This window comes from Gavia stellata, chromosome 16 (assembly GCF_030936135.1).
Source record: "Gavia stellata isolate bGavSte3 chromosome 16, bGavSte3.hap2, whole genome shotgun sequence".
Lineage (NCBI taxonomy): Eukaryota > Metazoa > Chordata > Aves > Gaviiformes > Gaviidae > Gavia > Gavia stellata.
This window is the reverse complement of record NC_082609.1, coordinates 6909849-6931483: the sequence shown is the minus strand read 5'-3', so window position 1 is coordinate 6931483 and position 21635 is coordinate 6909849. Positions and strand designations below refer to the sequence as shown.

The 21635-nt window shown below is 56.3% G+C and overlaps 1 protein-coding gene across 1 annotated transcript; it reads right to left on the bottom strand.

Moving 5' to 3' along the window:
• Nucleotides 1–6298: 6298 nt before the first annotated feature.
• On the bottom strand, nucleotides 6299–19549 carry SLC6A7 (solute carrier family 6 member 7). The gene is made up of 14 exons (XM_059825216.1): nucleotides 19517–19549; nucleotides 13728–13908; nucleotides 12892–13023; nucleotides 12094–12328; nucleotides 11427–11565; nucleotides 10986–11120; nucleotides 10197–10300; nucleotides 9492–9616; nucleotides 8996–9108; nucleotides 8782–8913; nucleotides 8317–8416; nucleotides 7852–7952; nucleotides 7475–7642; nucleotides 6299–6508 (listed from the first exon to the last, which is right to left on the bottom strand). Exons 1-14 carry the CDS (start codon nucleotides 19547–19549, stop codon nucleotides 6299–6301), a joined length of 1908 nt encoding a protein of 635 aa, XP_059681199.1.
• Nucleotides 19550–21635: the final 2086 nt, after the last annotated feature.

Below are 21635 nucleotides of genomic sequence, written 5' to 3'. Positions count from 1 at the left end.
CGATGGTTGCTTGCTGGCAATGTGTGTAGGAGATGCCTTTTTGGGGGCAAATCACACAGGTTCTCCATGGGTACAAATGCGCATCCCCATGCCCTCCGTGGACCTGTGCTGTTTGACCGTGGAGCTGTGCTGGCTTGCAAGACATGGCCCCAAAGCAGGGAAATCCCTGCAGGGAGGGGATTAGCTTTTAAGGTAGAGTTTGGGTGTTTTTACAGATCTGTTTTTCTTCCTGTAGTCGCGTAGTGCTGAAGTTTTTTTCATTTTTGAAGGAAGGACTCAGCTCTTTCATAGTTCTCTCTCTCCCTCTCCAGAGCTGACTCTGAAGCCAGCCATGGTAAGTGTCTCATCCACCTCCTGATGCCCAGGCTCTCTGGTTGTTAGTAATATTTTTGGGGATCAGTATGAGAGGGATGAGGAAGGAGGAGGTCACAGCAGGGCTCTGAATGGGGGCTGTAGCGTAGATGTGATTTCAGCCTGGTTTTGGAGCTGCCTGTAGCTGTGGACCTCAGGTGGGATGTGAGGGTGAAGCTGCTCCAGCAGCTGCTGCTGGAGAAAAGCCTGTAACAGGGGGTGCGGTGGGATTTGCCGGGGATGACGGATGAGATGCCGGGGTAGATACAGTCTTTTTTCACCAAGAGCCCACTTTGGGCAGTCGCTGTTAGGGAGGAACATCTTGGTTTCCAGGGAGGTTTTGAGCTGTCTTCTTGGAGGTGGTTCCTCCTCTTTGAGGCTTCCCTACTGTCATCTCTGCAGGGACAGGTTCCTCTAGAGGGAGCTGGATGTCCTTGAAAAACCTAAAATGCTCCCTATCCTTTCCAAGGGAAGCAGAGTCTGGGGTTTTAACTCCTTTCTAGTCTTCCAGTCAAGCTGAAGCCTGACCAAGGAAGACCCAACTTCCCAACCTGCCCACGTTGGCAGCATTAAGCACCTGCACTTTAGGGGTCTGTTCTGCCTGGTTGCTCTTCCCCACCTCACCCTGCTTCTCCAGAGCAGGTTCCTGTATCCCCAGAGCATCTCTGAGCAAGCACTGATAAACCACCACCCTTTCTTTTAGTAGCCATGGTGAACAGCTTCTGCCTCTGTCTTCCTTCACATTTCCTGATTTCTCCTAAACTTGCAGGAAAACTAAAAAAAAAAAAGAAAAATCACCAACTGCCACCATCCTTCTTTGGCTCACAGAGCCAGGGACGCTGCCCTTACGTCTGTACTTCTAAGCTGTTGGCACTGTCCCTCACATGAACTAACTGGCATCACCCCAACAATCCCACCATGGTTCTGGGAATGACAAGGTCCAGGGCATGTTCCCAGTAAGCAATATGGATGAGGCCAGCTTGTTGGGATGGAGTTCACCACCACGGACCTCCTGTTCCCATCAGGCTGTGGCACGTTTCATCTCCGAGTACAGACACAGCCCGACCCACCTGGTCGCCTGGCTGTCAGGGTCAAACCAAACTCAGAAGTCCTCCGAACTCATCATCTCTTCCACCTCTCGCAGCCCACAGGGGATTTCTGAGTGGAAGCACTAGCTGTGGTGGTCTCAGGCTCCCAGCTCCACAGGTGGGCTTGGGGATGGCCTGTTTTCCCTTCCTGGCTGCCAGGGTCCAGGTCCAGCTGCAACATCGTCATTTCTCAGGTCTTGGTGCTGCGGCTGCTCTGGAAGAAAAGGCCACTCCTGGGCCTCTGCTCTTTGCTGGAGGAGCAGGCACTCCTCTCCTTACCCCAGCCAGGCACCAAACCCCCATCTGACCCCAAACCTGCCTCCCCTCCCTTTGCCCTCCACGAGTTGAGGCCCCCCATGGAGCCCCAGAGGTTGGAGCAGGCAGCAGCAGTCATCTGCACCCACTTTGAGCTCACGGTCTGCTCCGCAGCCCACGGCAGGATCGCCGGAGAGGACCAGCAAACAGCAGTGCTGTGTTTGAGAGGGTACCCACATAGCCCCATGGACAAAGAGGTGTCTGTCAGCAGAAGATCCCATAACCATCTCCTCTGATCATCCCAGGAGTCAAGCCAACCCTTCTTCCCCACCGCAGGACACATCGCATGGTATACACCGCTCTCTTGATGCAACCACCACCCTCTTGATAGCAGGGTAGAGACCTCACCATTACCCATTTCCAAAGGTGCAGGTCCCAGCTCATCCATACCAGACAGGGAAACCCAGATGTGAACAGGCTGTGGGAACATCAGGGGAGGGGTTGGTGGCCCCTCTGCCATCCGTCCCCCAAAGGCCACCCGATGGCTCCCTGCCCCTCTGCTGAATGTTATTCCCACCCGCAGGTCGACAGGGAGTGGGAGGGAGGGCGGTGGAGGGGGCTATGTCGAGCAGCTCCTTCCTTCTTTGGGTTGTTGTCCCTTTTTTCTAACTGTTGCACAATTTTAGGGCTTTTGTAACATTTTTTTGGACAAGCAGGGAAAATATGTTAACAGTGGTTTAAGAAAAAAAATGAGATCTCTCTCTCTTATATATTATATATAAAAAATATATATATACATACAGGAAATCTCTATGGAAATATTTATTTAAGATGATTGCAAAAAATATATAATAATTAAGAGTATACCAAGCTTTGTCACGTAACAAAAAATCAGGCCCCGGGGAGGGGTAGCTGCCTGTCCCCTCATGTCTGTCAGTCCGTACGGTTGCAGCTGAAGCCTTTCTCTTATCTTTTTGTAAGTGCACTCAAACTGTCGAGCAGTGTGACCGTGTTGGATTCGGTGGGAGCTTGATGGGGGGGAGGGATTGGTTTTGTTTCCTTTTCCTTTGTTTTTTTGGAACCTGTGGCTGTGAACAGAATGATCACTGCTCAAATTGGATGCTCTATTTGGGGAGGGCGGTGGGGGGGCCTGGGCGCGGGGTGGGTGCGGGAGGGGGGGCAAGTGTCAGTTTTATTCTTGGTGTTCAAGTGCAATAAATAGCTACCAACTTCTGAGCATGGAAACGGATGATTCTCCGTCACTGCAGTGACTCAGACTGTCTGCCACCGCCCTGTCCCTCTGTCACCGCGCTCCTGTCCTCGAAAGCGACAAGGCTGGGATCAAGCCTCGGGCAGCGGCTGCAGGCAGCAGGCGCTTTCCTCCTGCCCGCAGGATGCTGGTACCCTGGGTGCTGCCTGTCCCTGGCCACCAGCATCCCTGGGGCTTCGGGAGAGCTTGATGTCACCCCCAGACCTGGCTCACCCCAACCTGGCCCTTTTCCCAGGGACAGGCCTCCGGGGGCTGCGGGTGCCGGGAGACACCGTGAGCTGCCCGGGGCTGGCTGGGCGGTGGAGACCGACTGTCACCCTTGCCCGGTGGGCAGCAAGAAGAGTTTTGGGGAGCTGGTGCTGCAGCAGGGTGCAGGGCACAGAACCCCCCAGCCGAGCCCAGGATGGGTTTGGGGGGGCTCCCAGGGGCAGCTGCCAGGTGTTGCCCATGCAGGCAGACTGGTACCCTGGGGGGGGCTGGGGACGGGCTGCGACAGTCCCCGTCCCTGCCCCGCACACCCCAGTCCCAGCCGCCGTCCCGCTGCTCTCCGGGGGTGCCCCCCGTTGGGGGGTGTCCCCCCCCGCCCTGCCATGAGCCGCGGCCCCAGCAGGTGTCAGCACCAGACCGCTCCTGCCACCGCTGCCACCCGCTTCCCCAGCGCGGGACAGGCAGGGACCCCGGACCCCCGGGACCGCCCCTGTCCCCCGGCACCCCCCCCCCGCCCAGCCCGGCAGCCCCGGCCGCGCCGAAGGGTCTTGCGGGAAAGCCTGGGAGAAAGCCCCGGGATCTGCGGGAGAGCGGCGGGACACGCTGGGAGGGGAAAGCGGCAGGAGAGCGGGGGGGTGCCCGTCTCCGGGGACGTGGGGAGGGTGGCATCGGAGCCCAGGCCACACTGCAGTGCGGGGTAGGGATGCACCGCTGGTCCCGGGAGCAGGGCGTGCTGCCACCAGCGAGCCCCACGCCTCCCCGAGCACAGCGACACGTGGCCCAGGGGACGTGTCCTCTGGCTGTGCCGCTGCCCTGGCACCTTTTGCCCTTGGTTTCCTCTCACCGCCGTCAGCTTTGCTCCCCACCACATCCCCGGTGTAGTCTCTGCTCCGTCGCTCTGCAATGCAACACTGATTGACAGCAGCTGCCAAGGAAGAGCCCAGAGGATCCCAGGATTACAAGGGGGATTTGAGGAATGTGGCAGGACCCCATGCGGGTAGGAAAAGGTCAGAGACAGGCAGAGGCCGGAGCAGCTTGCTCAGCCCAAGGCACCTTCATCTCCGTGCCATGGGCGGATGTCAGTCTCTCCAGGTTGCTCTGGCACATTGTGGCCAGCAGCGACATCATGAAATGCCTGAGTCCATCACCCACTCCATCACACCATGCAGACCCCCGTGTGTGCCCCTCCTGGGGCCAGCCCAGCCCGGGGTCCCCGGCCAGCCCCCACAGCAACGGCTGGGCAACACCGTGACCTCCCCAGGCCTCCTGCTCGGTAAATAGTGTCAAGGTTAGAGCGAGAGATTCATTGGGGCCATAAATGTTTATGGCAGGCCCTCCCTGCTCCCCAGCCTCCCCAGCCTGAACTTTCCATCAGCGACACTTTTATGGCTGGCCTCTAATGATTAACCCGGGGGCTAGCGGCCAGAAGGTGCTTTGCAGCGTGGTCGTGCTGCCAGAGCTCCGCACACCCGGAGAAGCTGGGGCTGGGAGACCCCCATCATCCCTGCAGGCTGCAGCCGCAGTGGGATATGGTGAGGAGGACATGGAAAGCCATCGGTGTTCCTGCAGGGAAAAGGAAGGGCAGAGCTGGCCAGGGAGGGAGCTCGACATTCCCGGGCATGGGGGGGTGGGCGGGCAGGAGGAGAAGGTGTCAGAGCTGGCCCTACACTCTCAGAGGGGCGAGGGCAATAATTATATCTCCACCACCGTAGGGAAGGGCCATTAAGGAAAACCACAGCCTCATGCCAGGATTCACCCTGGAGGCTCAGCCCGTGACACTGGACCCAAGGCTGCATGGTCCATGGGGCTAATAGCCCAGTGCACTGGGGCCACATGCATAATCCAGACTTAATCCAGACTTAATCCAGACTTAAACCTTAATTTTTCTGTTTATCCTGGGTTTTTGGCTTTTACCTGAGCAAGACAGAGATTTGCAGGGCAAAGCCCAGAGGGGCTGTGCCCCCCATCCCTGGAAGTCCCCCTAGATGTGCCCTTCTTCCATGCTGAGGCCCCCCCAAGTAACCTACGCAGAGGCTGTGTCACACACCGCTTTTTATTGGCAAGCCAACGGTACATGGGAGAAGGCGTACACAACACCGGGGTGATGGGGACTGGCAGCGTCAGGTCCAAACAGCCCCATCCAGGAGCTCACTGGCACCCCCCAGGCCAGCAGTGATGGCAGGAGATGGGGTCCCTGGGACATGGGCCCTGGGCTGAGCTACCCCAAAACCACATGCAAGCACTAAAACCCAGCCCTTTGCCTTTCCCTGGGAAAAGCAGCACCCAGGGCTAGGGAAAGCCCTCAGATCCCCCTCCGGGATAGACACGGGTCCTCCTTTGGCACTGGGTCCAGCTGAGACCTGTTCCTGACCTCCTGCACACATGGGGAACAGGTCACCCAGCCTCTTCCCTTCCTTCAGCTCACCCCAGCCCTGCCAGGCACCGCAGGGAAGAGCTGCCCTGACCCACTGAGGTCCCTTGGGCATCTACAAGCTTGGAAAGGCCCAAGCTGTTGGTTTTATAAAGCTTTTTTTTTTTTCCCGTTCTAATTGTTTTTAACTGCTCATTTATTAGGTCAGATTTCTTTAGCAGGACACTGATTTGTGCTGGTTTTGCTGGGGTACCTCTGAGCTGGCACATACCGTCCTCAGGGCACGGAGCATATTACAGTCCTTTCTCACATATGTTTGTGGGTTATTGGAGTTAAATACATACGAGCAGAGAACACACCAACGCAGAGGATGTCCTTCTCCCCCCCACCTCCTGCAGCCTGAACATCCCTGCAGCCCCAGCACCCCTGCAGCCTGAGCATCCCTACGTGGGGAGGGCAGGGCTGGGGCCGAGGGTGGGAGCGGGGCAGCCCAGACGCTTGAACCAGACACCGTCACATGAACGCACGGACTCATCACACAGTTTGCCACACTGAACAGGAACACCCTGGGGGCACCAGGATGGGCAGCAGCTCCGTCCTGGCGGGGCCAGGGCAGTGGTGAGGAGGCTGGCAGGGTCAGCACCTCCCGACTGCTCCCCGAAAGACCCCCCCCCGAGCCATCCTGAAGTGCCACAGTGCAACCTGTGCAAATTGTGGGGGTGAACCCCCTCCCAGCCCATGGGGTGCTGGATTCCCTCACATCATGGACTCCTCCTCCTCCTCTATCTCCCGGTCCACCTCGATGGCTGTGTTCTCGTAGCTGGTGATGCCCCCATATTTCCGCATGTGGACCATCAGCGGCTTGGGGGACTGGCTGCCGGCCAGGCTCGCCACGTACATGCCGGTCCGGTTCTCCTCCAGCGACGGGCCCCAGTCCATGGTGGGCCGGCTGGCTTGCTGGACTCGCTGCAAGGAGACAAGCGGAGGGAGCACGGGCACCCTGCACGGGCACCCACTCCGGTCCCCGGCTGGCACCCCCACCCAGCAGCTCACCCACCCCTCCTGGGGGATGGTGTGCTCTGCCATCCCAGAGGGACTGGAAGAGCCCCCAGTGAGGATGGGATGGGGCCAAAAGCATGTCCTGAAGCTTTTTGGGAAGACAGCTCTGTATAAGTGCCCTGCTGCGGGCTGGGAAGGTATTATGGTCTGTGGGTGCTGGTGGCGAGGGCTTGCGGGAACTAGGGGCTATTGTAGGGTGATGGCCCTGTGGTGTGGGGTTAGAGTCACCCAGGCAAGGGGTTAGCCTCAGTCAAGGTGGTTCCTGGCCATGCCACTGTGCCCACAGCTGTGCCAAGCCAGGTTGCAGCCAGTAAGTGCTCCAGCCGGTGAGTTGCTGCCTGGGGAGGGCAGCAAGCTCTGCTGCCTCTGCTTTTAACAGCCTGGGGAGAGCAGCAAAGCCCAGCTGGGGCTGGGAAGGCTGTGAGCAGCCAGCAGCTCCATAACCTGCTCCTAGGCGAAACCTTTCAGCAGAGGGATCCCACCTGTGCTGCCTGTGGCTGCCTGCATGGTGCAGCAGCTGCCTTCCTTGCTCTGTCATTGCTTCTGCAAAATGGGTGCAAAGTCCCACATGCCCATGCCCTTCCCATGCTAGGGACAATGTATTTCCCAAGGCAAGGCATAGCAGGCTGGTTTTGGAGGGGGAAGCAGCATGACTCAGTGCCTGCCTGGCATCGCGGGAGCGGACACTGCTGGAAATGCCCTGGGACACGCCGTCTCTTACACTCCATGGGCAGCAAGGAGGCACAGGGACACACACCTCCAGGAGAGAGGATGCAGAAATTGTGGGAGGATGCAGGCTCAGCAGGGGCTCATGGTCACCCCTGCACATTTCTGGGGTGTTCCTCAGCAATGCCGGGCTCCAACACCTCCTACCTCCCACAGCGTCCCTTCTTCTCGGAGCACAGCGACCACCATGCCCACAGGAATCATCAGGCAGGAAAGGACTCCCATGAGGATGCCCAAGACCTCAGCCCAGGCAGGGAAGCGGTAGCTGCCGTACTCGGAGGGCTGGTACTTGACAATGTTGTACACCAGCAGAGCCTGTGGGATGGGAAGAAAGCGAGGTCAGCCCAGAGCCCTCTGAAGGTCTCATGCTCAAAAAAAGGCCTGGAGACCTTCTAGCAGAACCAGGATAGTCCCTGGGGGAGGAGACGCCAGCAGAGCGACTTCTCGCAAGGGGAGGTCATCCAGGCATGCTGGCACCACTGCAGCTCTCCAGCACCATCCAGCACCTCAGGCTGAGCAATTACCATCATTGTTGCCGGGGACAGGACCATCCAGCAGGCTCTGAAGTAGGGCCCTGGTTTGAAGCCCAGCATCATGTGGATATCTCGGCAGAACCTCTTCATTCCTGGAGGAGGGAGAGGGACTCAGAAGCCGTGATCCCTCCCCCAGAGCCAGGTGCTGGTGTACGAGGTTGCCCTGCACTGACCAAAAGCGGTGGTTTGCATCCTCTACAGCAAAGAAGTGTTTCCCCTCCCAGCTGGGAGATGCAGGAAGAGGGGCACAGCTGGTGGTGTCTGAGGGACCAGGCTCAGCACCCCAGTTATCTCTGGAGAGGTGAATCCAGTGATGGCCAAGAATAAGAGGTTGGAGGAGAGGTGTTTCACGCTCCATTGCGAGGCTGCTGGCTCCCCTACCTCTCCCTCTAAATCCCTCTCTTCACACAGAGAGTCCACTCCTCCCTATGCCCCTGTGGGGACAGACCCCCTTACCATAGACACGTGTCACCACGAGGCAGGTAGTGATCACCACCACCATGAGACCAAAGCCAGCGCTGTAGTCATCTAGTAGGACCAGCCAGTACATCCCACCCTGTGGAGGCAAAGCACAGTGGCCAGCATCCCTGGGACCAGCATCCCAATAAACCCCCTCCCGTGTTCTCCCACTTTTGGGCACACATCCCCTTAGCCCCTTTGGGAACACTGGGGAAGACGGTGGTCAGGCACCCTCAGAAGACATGACTCTCCTTCTGGCGTTGGTGCAGGGACAGGAATAACGCTGTGTCACTCCCCTTGGACCTCACATCCCCAGGAAGCCCAGGTTCATCGATTGTCTCTCTTCCACCTTGTTAAGTGATGTGAATATATGTGTCTCTGCAAACTCGGTCCCTGCCCTAAGCTCTCCCTAAAATGAGGCCCTAGCTGGTCCCCAAGATGCATCCAGCCCCACACCCTTACCTCTGTTGTGAGGATGAGCCCCATCAGGAAGAGAGCAATGCAGATGACAGCCGAGAAAGAAGCTTTCTTTGGCCGCAGGTAGTAGGGAAATTCATCGGTCACTGCCGTAACGATGGTCTCCATAAAGGCAAACTGCACACAAAGGAGAAGAGGGTCCCCTGAGCCCCCCGGGCTGCCTGGGCACCGCAGCCGGCTTGGTGTGCTTTGTCCTTACCTGGCTGTCCAGGCCCAAGGTTAACAGCATGAAGAAGAAGAGGAAAGACCAGAACGGAGAAAGGGGGAGCATTGTCATGGCCTGGGGGTACACCACAAAAGCCAGGCCAGGACCTAGGGGAAGCAAAGAACAGCAGGGTGAAAAGAGGGTGACAATGCTGGGCACGGGGGGATGGAGGAGAGAAGAGGCGAGCCCAGCAGAGCGGCACCATGGCAGGGACCTGCAGGGGCTCTTGGAAGATGGGCAGGAAGGGTCCTGCACTGGAGGGTGGGGAGGTGCAGGAGAACCAGCCTGCTCCTTGCTCAGGGCTTTATTAGACATCACTTGGTGCAGCTCAAGGTTTGCATGGCAGGAACTGGTCTCCCCTCTTCCCTCCCTCGGCCAGCTGAGCATACAGCTCCAGCTCTCACGCTGACACCCTCGGGTGCCTTCCATCCTGGAAGAGATGCTCCTCAGTGCAGAGGGTGAAGGAGAAAGGGTCTTCGTTTGGCCTCACCTGCTTTTGCCACCTGGTTAACAGGGACCCCAAGCTCCTGGGACATGTATCCCAAAACGGAAAAGATGGCAAACCCTGCCAGGATGCTGGTGATGGCATTGCCCAGGGTCACTATGAAGGTGTCCCTACAGAGGAGAAAGAAGATGCTCTGAACATGCCCACTTCTTCCCACCCCACATCAGTGCACGGTGGCATTGCCAGCCCCAGATGCCACAGTAAGGTGACCCAGTGTCATTCTCCTCCAGGGCCTCTCTTGGCATGTGCTTTCCAGGGTCAAAAGGAGCATATATCTAATGCCACGGGTCATTTTGTGGAGTTCCTCCCAAGCTTGCTCTCCCCAGTGGAGGGGATCAGCCCAAATGTCCAACACTCAGACTCTCCTCTCTGCTGGTGACCTGTAACGGATGCTGGGGACAGGACAAACATGCATAACTAGCCTCAAATACTCTCAGCCTTCAGCACCTGCAGCCCAAAACTTCTGAACCAGGCACTGTCTTGATGCTTAGGAGAATTTTCTTCCATGTTTCCCTCTGTCCCTCTCAAGCCTGTGCAAGCTGCCAGGTACCTGTAAGGTGCTTGGGCAAGGAGCAGCACTGGGTGACCGTGTGCTGCACCGTGTGCTTCTGCTGACTTTGAACCCACCAGCTGAGATTTTCATGGCTCCCCTCAACCCATGATTTTTACAAGACAGCAGCTGGCTCCCACCTGTAGATATTTTGATGGAAGGTGTTGTAGGAGGCAAAGGTGAGGAGGCCCCCAAAGCCTACCCCAAGGGAGTAGAAAATCTGCAGGGCTGCCTCGATCCACACCTGGGGGAAGGAAACAGGTCTGAGGAGAGAAGGGGTTTGGAAACCTCCCCCAGAGGAAGAGGCAGTTGGAAATATGCTTCCCCAGAGCCACTGGCACACCTTCCCCAGCCCTCCAGGCATGCAAAGCCCACAGGGTCTTTGCCTTTCCTTGCTAACGCGCTCACCACTCGTAGTGGGTCAGCTGGGTGGTGGAAGGGTTGATGAGAGTGTTTTAGAGCCAGCCCAGCGTGGCATTAAATGCCCTTGTAAAACTGGGTGGTCATTGCTACCAACACTGCTGACCCAAGGAAACTGCCCGCTCCGCACACCAAGAAAAACAGAGCAGCCAAATCCACCACGGGCACCCATCGCCACCACCCAGCCAGTCACAGGAGCTGGGCTAATCCTGCCCATGGTCCTGGTACCCAGGGGATGTGGTAAGCACGTCACACCCTGCACGGACAGCCAGAAACGCAGGCGCAGGGCTGGGCCAGGTGGGAAGAGCAGTATAGACAAGGTGTGGAGCAAAGACAGATTGCTCAAAGACAAATACTTTTGATCTGGGAGCAACGAAGAGAGAGGACTTTGGGTCGGGGGGTGGCCAGAAAAGGCACCTGAGTAAGGGAACCACCTCTGTTGCATGCTGGAGGCAGCAGGAGAAGGTTCACTTTTGTGCCTTGAACAAATTGCACAAGATCCTGCTCACCTTGGAAGACAGCAAGTGATCAAACTGGGGCGTGAGGTAAAACCGGATCCCCTTCCAGGCCCCTTCCAGGGTCACGCCACGAATGAGCAGCATCACCAGGATGAGGTACGGGAAGGTGGCGGTGAAGTACACGACCTGCGGGAGAGCAGAGCCAGCTGGGAGAGCCGGGAGCGAGAGCACAGCATGAACGCTCCTCCCCAGCCCCGTCCCGGAGGTGGGACACCGCATCGGCCGGCATCACCCTGCAGTGCGGGGGTCCCTGGGATGCAGCAGGGCTAGCGGTGTCAGCCCTGCCAGTGTCTGGGTGTGCAAGCCATCCCTGAAGCGGCCTGTGTCCAGCTGATGCTGTTTATGGGTCTCACTTTCCCAGATGTGCGGAGAATCGCCGGCACTGGCGAGCGTCGCTGTAGATTCCCCCAAAAGAGACTCTCCAGCCCTTACCTTGCCAGAGGATTTGACTCCCTTTAGGATGCACAGATAGACGATAGTCCAAGAAAGGAGCAGGCACAGACACAAGTTCCAGCGGATCCTCCCGGGATCCCCGATCCCAGAGCTCCCTTGGATGTGCAGGACGTACCGGCTAGGGATAAAAGGAGAACCGCTGGTGAGTGGCCACGGGCACCCCCCGCCTTCTTCCAGAGGCCCTCTCTGAGCCTAGCAATGCCTCTGCTGCAAAAAATAACCTTGTCAAAAATCCCAGCAATGAGAGAGCAACAAGACACTGGCAGCTATTTGCTGGGGAAAGGGGTGATTGGTGTGATTTCTCCACCAAGCATTAAAGATCCCAGAGGGGATGCCTGGCAGCTTGAGAGCAAATTCCCAGCTGGTCCAGCATGGGATGCATTGCAGTCTAACATATCTCCAGGCCAGCAAAGCAGTGATAGATCATGGACACCTCCCACATCCCAGGGACATGATCCCAACAGCTAAACTAAGATATCGCCCACAGCTGACCCCGAGAGCCATCACTGCACCCACAATGCCCACCATGAGTGCCCACCATGCCATGAGATGTGCAGCACAGACCTTCACCCCCATCCCATCCCCATGCTCTCCCCGGTTGGATGCCAATTGTGTCCCCACAGCCAGGTCAGGCTGACCTCTTTACCTCCAGTACTCCTCGCTGGGGCTGACGGTGTTGGTGATGTTGATGGGGAAGGTGGTGTTCCCCGCCTTGATGACATGGTGGTCCAGGCACAGGTCAGTGTTCCACCAGTTGCCGCAGTGCTGCCAGGGCAAATCGCTTGTGAGGGATGCAAAGAGGTAGAAGAGAACGTAAGCAATGATCATATTGTAGTAAATGGCCACCAGGGAGACGATGAGGATCGTGCCCATGCCAACGCCTGGAGGAAGGAGAGGGTAAAGAAGGAGTGAGCCATCTCTCTGGAGCAGAGCACATCCAAAACCAGGGTCATACACTGGATCTCAGCAGCCAAATGTTTAACCAGTCAGAGGTTCACCTGGTGGGGGGAGCCTCTTATTGCCATTATACCCTCCAGACACACCTTCTCTGAACTGATGATCTATTGTATCATACAGATGATTTTACTCCAACTTAATGTTGAGAGTAAAAGTATTTGATCTGACCTTTTTTTGAATGCTTTATTCTTACCTTTGTCTTTAACATTTATTGCTTAGCTTTGCTGCTGTATTTTGTATACTAGCTGGCTTAATAATTTTCATACAATTTCTAGAGCTGATCATGACATCCAGAGTCTCCAAAACTGATCATAACTTGCAGCTACTACAACAGCTAACCAAGAAGTCCAGCCTGCTCCACCTTCCCCTGGGATTTAATCTTTGATTCTAACAAGAGCTTTGAGGACCATGGGATGCTGCTGGTCCATGTCCTCATCAAGCAGCTCTTCCAGAGGCCCCACAGAGGGTCTGGGTTTCACTCACGCACCTTTAAAGAGAGGGCTTATCTTCCAGACGGCGAGTGGCCCCAGGCTGGAGAACTGGCCAAGCGACAGCTCCATGAAGAAGATGGGGATCCCGCAGATGGCCAGCATGATGAAGTAAGGAACCAAGAAAGCTCCTGCAAGAAGCAAGAAAAAAACCCTAAAAATTACACAGAGCAAACACCTAAAGCCCATCTACGACAGGGAATAATGTTCATTCAATGTCTGTGGCCCTGAGGGATCTACACCAATATCTGGAAGACAGCAAGAGGCGGCAGCTCACCATTAGTGCAGGAGGAAGGGGCTGTGATTCACCCAGTGCCGTGCTTCCCCCCTGCCCCCAACTCTCTTTTCTCCTTGAATCTTTCACAAACACTGTGAAATTCTCCAGTTATTATTGCATGTGACAAGCAATTACTCTGGGAGCAGTTGAACAAGCTGGGCACTTTGCACCATCACACTGGGCTCTTGCATTGCAAAAGGTTCGCTCCTCTCCTTCGATATCTGGGAAGCATTTGCTGACCCCGCTGAGTCCTGGAGGACACCAGGCCAAGAAGCTATTAGAAACCAAGGGGAATGCTCAGGTGGTATGCAGTCCAGCATGGACCTGGGAGTGTCTCCAAGGCCATGAGTGCAGAGATGGGCTACTGAGTCCCTTCCACACATGGGTACGGGTGGTTAATGCCCTACAGCAAGCATGGGGGGCAGGAGGAGGCTTCACCCCACAACAAACGCTACTTCCCAGCCCCGAGAAGGGGAAGGGGCATCTCTTCAGAGACACGTCCCACCAGCACAGCTCAGTGAGGGGCAGACGTGGCCACTCCAAAGGATGCCCAAGTACCTCCGCCATTGGTGTAAGCCCTGTAGGGGAATCTCCAGACGTTTCCGAGGCCTACGCAGTATCCGATGCAGGAGAGGAGGAAATCCAGCCGCCCTGTCCAGTTCCCTCTGTCTTCTGGGCACTCAGAGCCCAGGTCCCCGTCCTGGCTGCTGGGGCTCACCAGGAGCTCTGGTGTCACCGGCTGAGCGAGAGAGCAGGGGATGGGAGAGGGCAGCCGGGGGTCAAGGAAAGGAATAAAAGCCAGGGTGGGGAAAAGCAGGAGAGAGGGAAGGAGTGCTGAGAGCTCAGGTGTGAATTTGTGACCCCCAAGACATTTGTCCCTTGGGGAAACCCTGTCCCAGCAGCTCTCTGTGCACCACCCCAGCTGACAACCTGATGAACAAGGAAAGGGGATAAATGTGATCCCACATGGCCAGAGCTCCCCTGGGAAAGGCAGCATGGCCCCAGTTCACCCTGGGAAGCCAGGACCCATCTTGCAGCCCCAGTTTCCCAAGAAACCCTTTCCAGCAGCCAAGATAAACTTTCCTGATCTCCTGCAAAGCATGGGCATGAGGACAGCAGGGCAAGAACCACCGCCGGCATGCCAAGGAGTGCGACACCCCAGTCCCACGTGCCCCTGCCATCTTGGGCACTCAGCTACCACTAAATGCTCCATGCATTTTTCACGCTTTGCCAACTGCCAAAAGCCTCCACTGTGGGGATTTAGTGACGCGCTCCCACTTGTCCCTGCTGAGAGAGCTCCTTCCAGCTTTCCTAATCTACCCTGGATCAGTGAGGCACAAGCAGCTCTTCAGCAGGCAGGGGATTAACCCATTCCCTTCCTCCCTGGAGCTGCCTCAGCAAGAAGGAGGTGCGAGTCCTGCAATACATCTAGGTTGGGGTGATGCACTGGGAGGGCTCCTTGGCATCTACGTGTGTACATCAGGTCTGCAACGAGATGTTCGGTCTATCTGAAGTTCCCCAACCTCCTGATTCTGGGAGAGTGGGGAGGGAATTCCCACCAGCTTCCATCCCACCATCCCACCAGCAGTCATCAAAGCCGAAAGCCTCAGCCAGCAGCTGCCAGGTGAGATCCCATCGCAGATATATTCTCAGCAAGACCAAGCAGCAAAAAGGGGCGGGATGCAGATCCTGTCCCTGTGCCACTGTGTGTTGCTGTGCCCCTGCCTGGGTGTATGTCGGGTTCGGCTGGTATTGAGGCACAGGGACAGAAGGATGCTGGGGTCCCTGCTGACAGGGCACCAGGACCAGGGCAGAAGGAGCCCGTTTGGGAACCTTCCCTTCTTCCTTGGCTCTCAAAAGATAAAAGCAGTTACCTCCGTGTCCCTGAGTTCATGCAATTATAGGGAATAAGCCCATGGGATGTGGTTGAGGGAGAGGGGCCTAGATTCGGAGGGATGAGGCAGAACGAGGCGTAGGTCCCCCGGCCACTAGTGTGCTCAGAGCCCACAGCAGACCTCCGTCCCCCAGGGAGATCAGAGCTGGCTGGTGAGCAGAGCCCAGGACTGCCCTGCCACAGCCCCAGGGAAGGTGGCAGCCACCTCCTCTCAGCCTCCTCCTCCTCTCTGGCCAGACCGCAGGATGCTCCTGCTGACAGTTCCCATGGAGACAAGGAGCCGCGCTGATGATGATGATGGCTGCATACTCCCACCCTTTGCAGGGTGCACCCCGCTCCTCCAGCCGAAGGCACCAAACGCAGAGGCGAACCCATCCCCACCCGGCGTGCAAACTCCTCGAAGGACGGGACAAACCGGGGCAAACTCTTTCCAAAGCCAACCTGAAATGCACAGCCCGAGTAAAGACGTTACACTAAAACCCACCATTAAAAGCCCATCCCCGCTGGATGCCACCGTCACAAGGCAAGGGCCAGAAGAAAAGCTTCAGAAACACAGGCTGAAAAGTCAAAATGTGACCCAAATATAATACTGTTGCTATAAAACCGTTGCTACCTGGCAGCCCTCCTGCAGCTGTTTAACACAGCTCTCCGGCTTAGCAACTTCTCCAAACCGTGGCCATGCCTGCTAATTAACCTAGCGTACACAGCGGGCGTGACCTGCAGCTGCCTGTGTTTGCAGGTGACAGACAGACTGCTCTGCAACATCCCTCCCAAAAGTTTCAGCTGCTAAAACCTGTATTCACAAAGGTCCCTGCCAGGTGGGGACAGGAGCTATGGGGACGTCACAGTTTGGTCTTCCCCAAAAAAATGCTTCCCAGTCCATCACACTGCCTGGGGAGCTCTCACTTTCCAGGTTTGCATCACAGAAAAGCAGCAAGCAGGGATGCTGGGAGATCATTAAATCCTCTCGCCTAATTCCTGCACATCTGCCTGAATCCTAAAGAGCTGCAAGAGGGCACCGGTGGAGCTGCATGACCTGCTGAAATGCAGGTGCCCATCCATCAGATGTAGCTTGGAAATCAACACAGAAGCAACACAAAGAGAAGAAAAGAACCAACCAGACCTTTTCCAAGTGGTACATGGCCCGGTCCCATCTCAGTCACCCTTTTCAAAGGCCATGGAACATATTTTGTCACCCATGTCTCAGTGATGACTGCCCTCCCTTATTAATATCTTTAGGTGGAGCTCTGCAGTTTAGATCTGGGACCCCAGGGCAGAGAGCAGAGACTGCTCAGGAGTCAGATAGACCCCAAGGATGGTGACACTGCAGTCCCCATCGGGCAGGTTGGGGAGGCACGGGCCAGGGATGCTGCTGGAAAACACACACAGAGGCTGCTCCATGACTGCGATGCCCAAAAATGCCCCAAATCATAGCCTTTCCACAGAAATCACAGAAAACCTGGCCTATTTGCCTGACTTAAAATGAATTGCAAAATGCAGTATTTAAGGATTCCAGCCAATCTTTGTCCCAAATAGCAGAGAGATGCACACCTCTCTATTTGATGCTGCTGGAAATCTCACACGCCAGCTCAATTCCAGCCCTTTTTTTAGGATTAATGCTCCCTTTCAGCCTTTGTCATAACAGGAATTTTCTTTTTCAGCAGCAGCTGAAGTGCTCTAGCACTACAATATTGCTCTAGTGCTTTCCACCGTCAACTGCCATCTTTCAAACCGGGCTCCCGTCTTGCGGTTATAAACAGACGGGGACTAACAGCTCCCTTGGCAACCACATCCTCTTTGAACACAGCATCACTTTCCATTATTCACCAGAAGATGCTCCCAAAGAAGTCAGCAAAGCAAAGGTCACCAAGAAGAAAAAGCACTTTAGTCTCTGCCAAGATAAGAGCTGGCTTCCATAAGGAAATTGCCCTACGCTAATTATTTTCTGTAAACCAATTTACTTAAACCAGTGCAAAACTCAGCTGTGCCCATGAAAAAACAGCCAGATTAAAGTTACTTTTTTCATCATATTTTGCCTCCATTCAAACTGGCATTGTGGGGTTATTTTGTCAGTGTTTTGTGCATGGAGCACAGCCTTTGACTGGGAGAAATGCCACCCGACGCCAGATTTCTCCCCTGTGGATCGGAGCCGTGTGCGAGCACAGCGTGTTTGTGAAGTGTGAGTCACTTCAGATTAGTTTGAATTGCTTGTTAATCTCTTGGAGAAAAAAACCCAAACCTAAAATTAATTCAAATGTAATATCACTTAGAAAGAGAAGTAAATACATCATCTGTGGAGTGTGGAAGAGCCCCTTGGAGGGCTGCGCTAACCCCAGTTTCCCCCAGCACATACCAGGAGAGGGAGCAAGTGATGCTGGAGCCAGCACAGGGGGTTTGGGGGCTGGAGGTTGCTGAGGCTGAAGCAAACTCATTACAGTAATATTACAGTATTTGCATGCATAGCTGCAAATGCTTGCAGCCTTTCATCCGAAAACCCCGGGGAAGGAGCAGGGAAGGTTTGAGGCAGTTTGTGGCAGGCAGAGGAGGGCAGCGGCTCAGGCAGGAGGATGCTGCTCGGCAGCCTGGCCGTGTACGGGAAGGGGCAGCCCAAATCCTGGCTCCCACCACTGTCCTCTGTGGGCTTTAGCCTGTTTCTACCAAATAACCCCCCCAAAGCAAATAAGCAAACAAATAAAAACCATCCGCTCAGGTCTTCTGGAAATACTCTTATGCAAAAGCCAACCTGAAATCCTTAGAGCCTGAGAAAGATCTTCTCTATTAAAGAGGATTTTCCATATGTCTAAAACATGTCTGGTGAGAAGGCTTAAAACTCGTGGCTCACTGATGGGAAGTGGATCATAACGAGAGAGGAGGCTGTCGGGGTCCCAGGGCGGGCGCTGCAGCCGGGGCTGTGCAAACTCCTCTGTCGACCACCACTGCTCTGGGCAAGCCTGATGTCAGCATCGGACATGGCATTCCCAAGGTGCCGGGTGGCTGCGAGCACCAGGTTCTCCATCTGGAGCTCAGGAAGAGTATTTTTGGGTAATGAAGGACAGCAGGGCCCTGAGCAGCACCGTGAATGGGGAAAATAACTCTGAGACATCTGCTTTTCATTCCAGCTGATCTCTGTGGGACTAAATGAATTCCTGAATAAATGTTAAACAGGATCACCAGCAGCAGAGAAATTCTTTCAAGTATCTCAGAAAGCCTTTGGAAGGGACAAAGACAGCTTTTAATGCATCTTGCAGTCACAAAGTCATCTGAAAAAGCAATTTGTAGGAAAGAGGAGGAGAAGGAAGAGCCAGACCATGCCTCCAAACAACAGCGGAGAAAGGTAGGCAGCCCTGAGGCTGCCAGGGCCATCAGATAGCTGCTGGCTTTCACCAGGTCACTGATGGCTTTTTAACATCATGTCCCAATATCCTAGGAATTTCCTGGCAGGGATGAAACTCTCCTGGGTTTTCACTGATCTAAAGGCTGGCACAGGTTGGAGTCGCCCTGCCCTGTAGTTAGTGGGCACGGTTTGGCAGAGGGCAGACCCCAAGGGGCTCACAGCACTGGGTCGCTGCCTGGCATGCTCCGGGAAGGGCTGACCCGCCAGCAGCTCCCCGTGAAGGAGATGTGGCTTCCAGCCTCTGCCAACCCACACCACCATGTCTCCATGCAGGACGGGCACGAGAAGGGGCTCAGTCCCCAACGCGGGGCTGGGACAGGGACACAGAGAGCCTGGTAAGAGCAAAGTGGCTGTGGAGGGGAGCCTAGGAGCTTTTTTAAACCCTGAAAGCTGGGTTTAAAAAGGGTTTCCAGCAGGATATAAAAAGGGTTTCTAGCTCTGTCAGCTGCCAAAGGGCAGCAGGGGAGTTCAGGGTCCAGCACTACCCAGAACTCTTTAAATCCTACGGAGAAGGAGGCAATCCCAGCTGCAGGTGGGAAAGCCACTGCCCAGCTCCCTGTGCTCATCCCAGCAAAGGGGGGAACCCCTCACCACCACCCCCCGACACTGGGCAGTCCCCAGGGCTGGTGGGAGCAGCGTCCCCGGGGTGCCATGCTGAGGGGAGCCAGCTCTGCCCCCGGGTGCCCACCCACAGCCGCCCGGCCAGACACAACATGAATCATCACCGGCAGCACCTGCTCGTAGGAGAAGGATGGGAGAGAGCATCCAGCCAGCCGGAGCGGGCAGCAGGCAGCTCTGCCTGCAGCGCAGGGTCTCTGTGGTCTGCTAATTGCAACGAGGCAGGAGCAGTCGTTACAAAATGCCCCCCATCCCTCTCCGCACGATCCCGCTTTGGCCCCACGCACGCACGCTATTCCCGTTTGCAATCCCTGCCAGGGAGAAGTCTGCCGGCTGCACACAGAGGCTCCCCGGGGCAGGGGATCGTGGGGCGATGGGCATGTCTTGCCCCCACTCCCCGGCTCCCGGCCCTGGGGGGCACCCCCACTTCCCGTCTCTCACCTCCCGGAGATGCTGCTGCAGAATCTTCTTCATCCCAGAATCCTGTTGCTATGCGCTCCCTGCTCCGACACTTTTTCCTCTCGCTTTCTCCGGCGATAGGGAGGGAGAAGGGGGAGTGGGCGAAGCGATAACAGGCAAGGAGGGGTGCCACTTTCCTGCCGGCTGGGCTGGCGGGGCAGAGGGAGGCAGGGGGGACGGGGGGAGCAGGGCTGGAGGAAAGGTTTGTCTGGAGTTGAGGATGTCTGCGTGCTGAGCAGGGAGGGAGGGAACGGCTCTCGGCAGGCTGGAGAAGGGCTGTCTGTCAAACACACCCCTGCCCGGGGGGGTCCGGGACCTCAGCCCCCCACTGGAGCAGCGAGGAGGAATGACTGCTGCCTTACTCGTGCCACGAATGCATCAGGTCTCCCTAGGGGTGGACCTGACTTTGCAGGCACCCTGCCACTGGGCACCCCGAGGGTCCCATGTGCCCCGAGCAGCGGTGGCAGCAGTGCAAGTGTAGAAGCCAGAAGCTCCCAGCATCTTTCTGTCTGGCTCTGAGCTGATTTTCCTATGGCAGGACACGGCTGGAGCCTGAGCAAGTGAGAAGTGACTTCTCCCCGTGCTGCCTGAGCCCAGTCCCCAGCCCAGGGGAGGGGGATACTCAACAGCCAAAGGTCCCTTTGGATAGGACCAGTGCATCCCACCATGCTGAGGGCAAGAGCAATCCTCGGGCAGGCCCCAGGGTGAGCAGCTGAGTCCAGCACATCACAGGCCCTGTGCTGGAGCACAGGTCACATCTCCAGGCTTCAGATGTCCCTGTTGAGTCAGCAGTGGGATCCTACAGCCCCAAAGCCCAGGGAGATACGGGCTTTTCCCTGTCATGCTCAGTCAAATCCTCAATGAGGTGGCAGAGGGCTGATCTGTGGCTTTTTCTCCCATTTTCATGGTGGGAAATGTCCCCTGTGGGGCTGCAAGAGGGGACAACCCCATATGCCCCAGGGCCAGTGTGGTACCAGGAGAGCTGCTGTCTGCCTCAGGACCCACAGTAATGCCTCTTTCCCTTGATAATATCCTCTTGTCCTTCACTGTCTCCCTGGACTGTGCCCAGTCCATCAGTGTGTGTGCCCCTTTTCCTTGCAAATGGCCTACGGTGCTCCAGCCTGCCCCAGACCTGTCCCCAGCTGCTTTGCTCAGGTTTAAGGCTGAAGCGGCAGCACTGGGGATGTGGAGGACAATGACAGTGCTGGGACTGAGAGGACCCAGCCTGCCCAATGTAAGAGCAAATCTCCCTGACAGCTAACGGCAGTCATGCTCCTACAGCCCTCCAAGCACTTCTGAAAATTTTCCCCGAAAGGAAATGGGTCCTGAGCATAAAGACACATTTCTGCAGAATCCAGCATGATGAAGTGGCTCAGCGTTTGCACTGTGGGTCTTTCAGAGGTAACATTTACCCGGATTTCCCAGCAGGAAACGAGGAAGGAGCGAACTATATAACCCAACAAACATCTTTTTTCACACACTCAGAGCTTCCTCAAAAAAACCCCCAGTCTTTAGGAATTCAGCCATCCAGGCTTTACCTGCCTTGGACTTAGCCATCGCTTCTCCCTCTGCCGGGATGCTGGCGGGGAACACTGAGCCCGGAGGTGGCCAGGCTGGTGGCTGCGTCGGGCCCTGTTCCCACCTCACCCTTCCCGCTTGGGGCAGGGGTGCTTTGTTTGCCTGTCGTGCCTGTGAGATCTGAATCACCCCTCTAGCTTTTTCTGTCAGGATCCCCCTAAAGGGAAGTGTCCCATAGCCACCGCTGTGGCATAGGAGGGGAGAGGCTGGTGCCACCTTGTTACAGCTGTCCCAGCCCCGTGTCACCAGCATGGACTCAGCCCTGCACAAACCACCCAGCCTTCCCTGGGTGGACTTCAAGCCCCCCTCTTCTTGTCTCCGGGGCAGTATTTACCAGCAGAAACATCCAGGGCTGATGCTACCGTGAAATGTCCGTGTTGGTACTGCTGCCGGCGGGATGCTCTGTGTCTGGAGCTCCCTTTTCTGGTTTGGCTGGTGCTGCTCCGATAGCACCATCAGCTCTCCATCACCTGGGACCGCCTGGGAGTAGATGCCCCACCCCGGGCATCTGGGGGGCTCCAGC

Bases quoted from the DNA above. Each gene is read 5' to 3' on its own strand.
- SLC6A7 (XM_059825216.1), bottom strand. From the start codon at position 19,549: ATGAAGAAGATTCTGCAGCAGCATCTCCGGGAG. The intron at 12,329-12,891 runs GTGCGTGAGTGA...TCCTTCCTCCAG, and splicing joins GATAAGCCCTCTCTTTAAAG to GCGTTGGCATGGGCACGATC. The intron at 11,121-11,426 runs GTAAGGGCTGGA...GCTCTCCCGCAG, and splicing joins GAGTCAAATCCTCTGGCAAG to GTCGTGTACTTCACCGCCAC.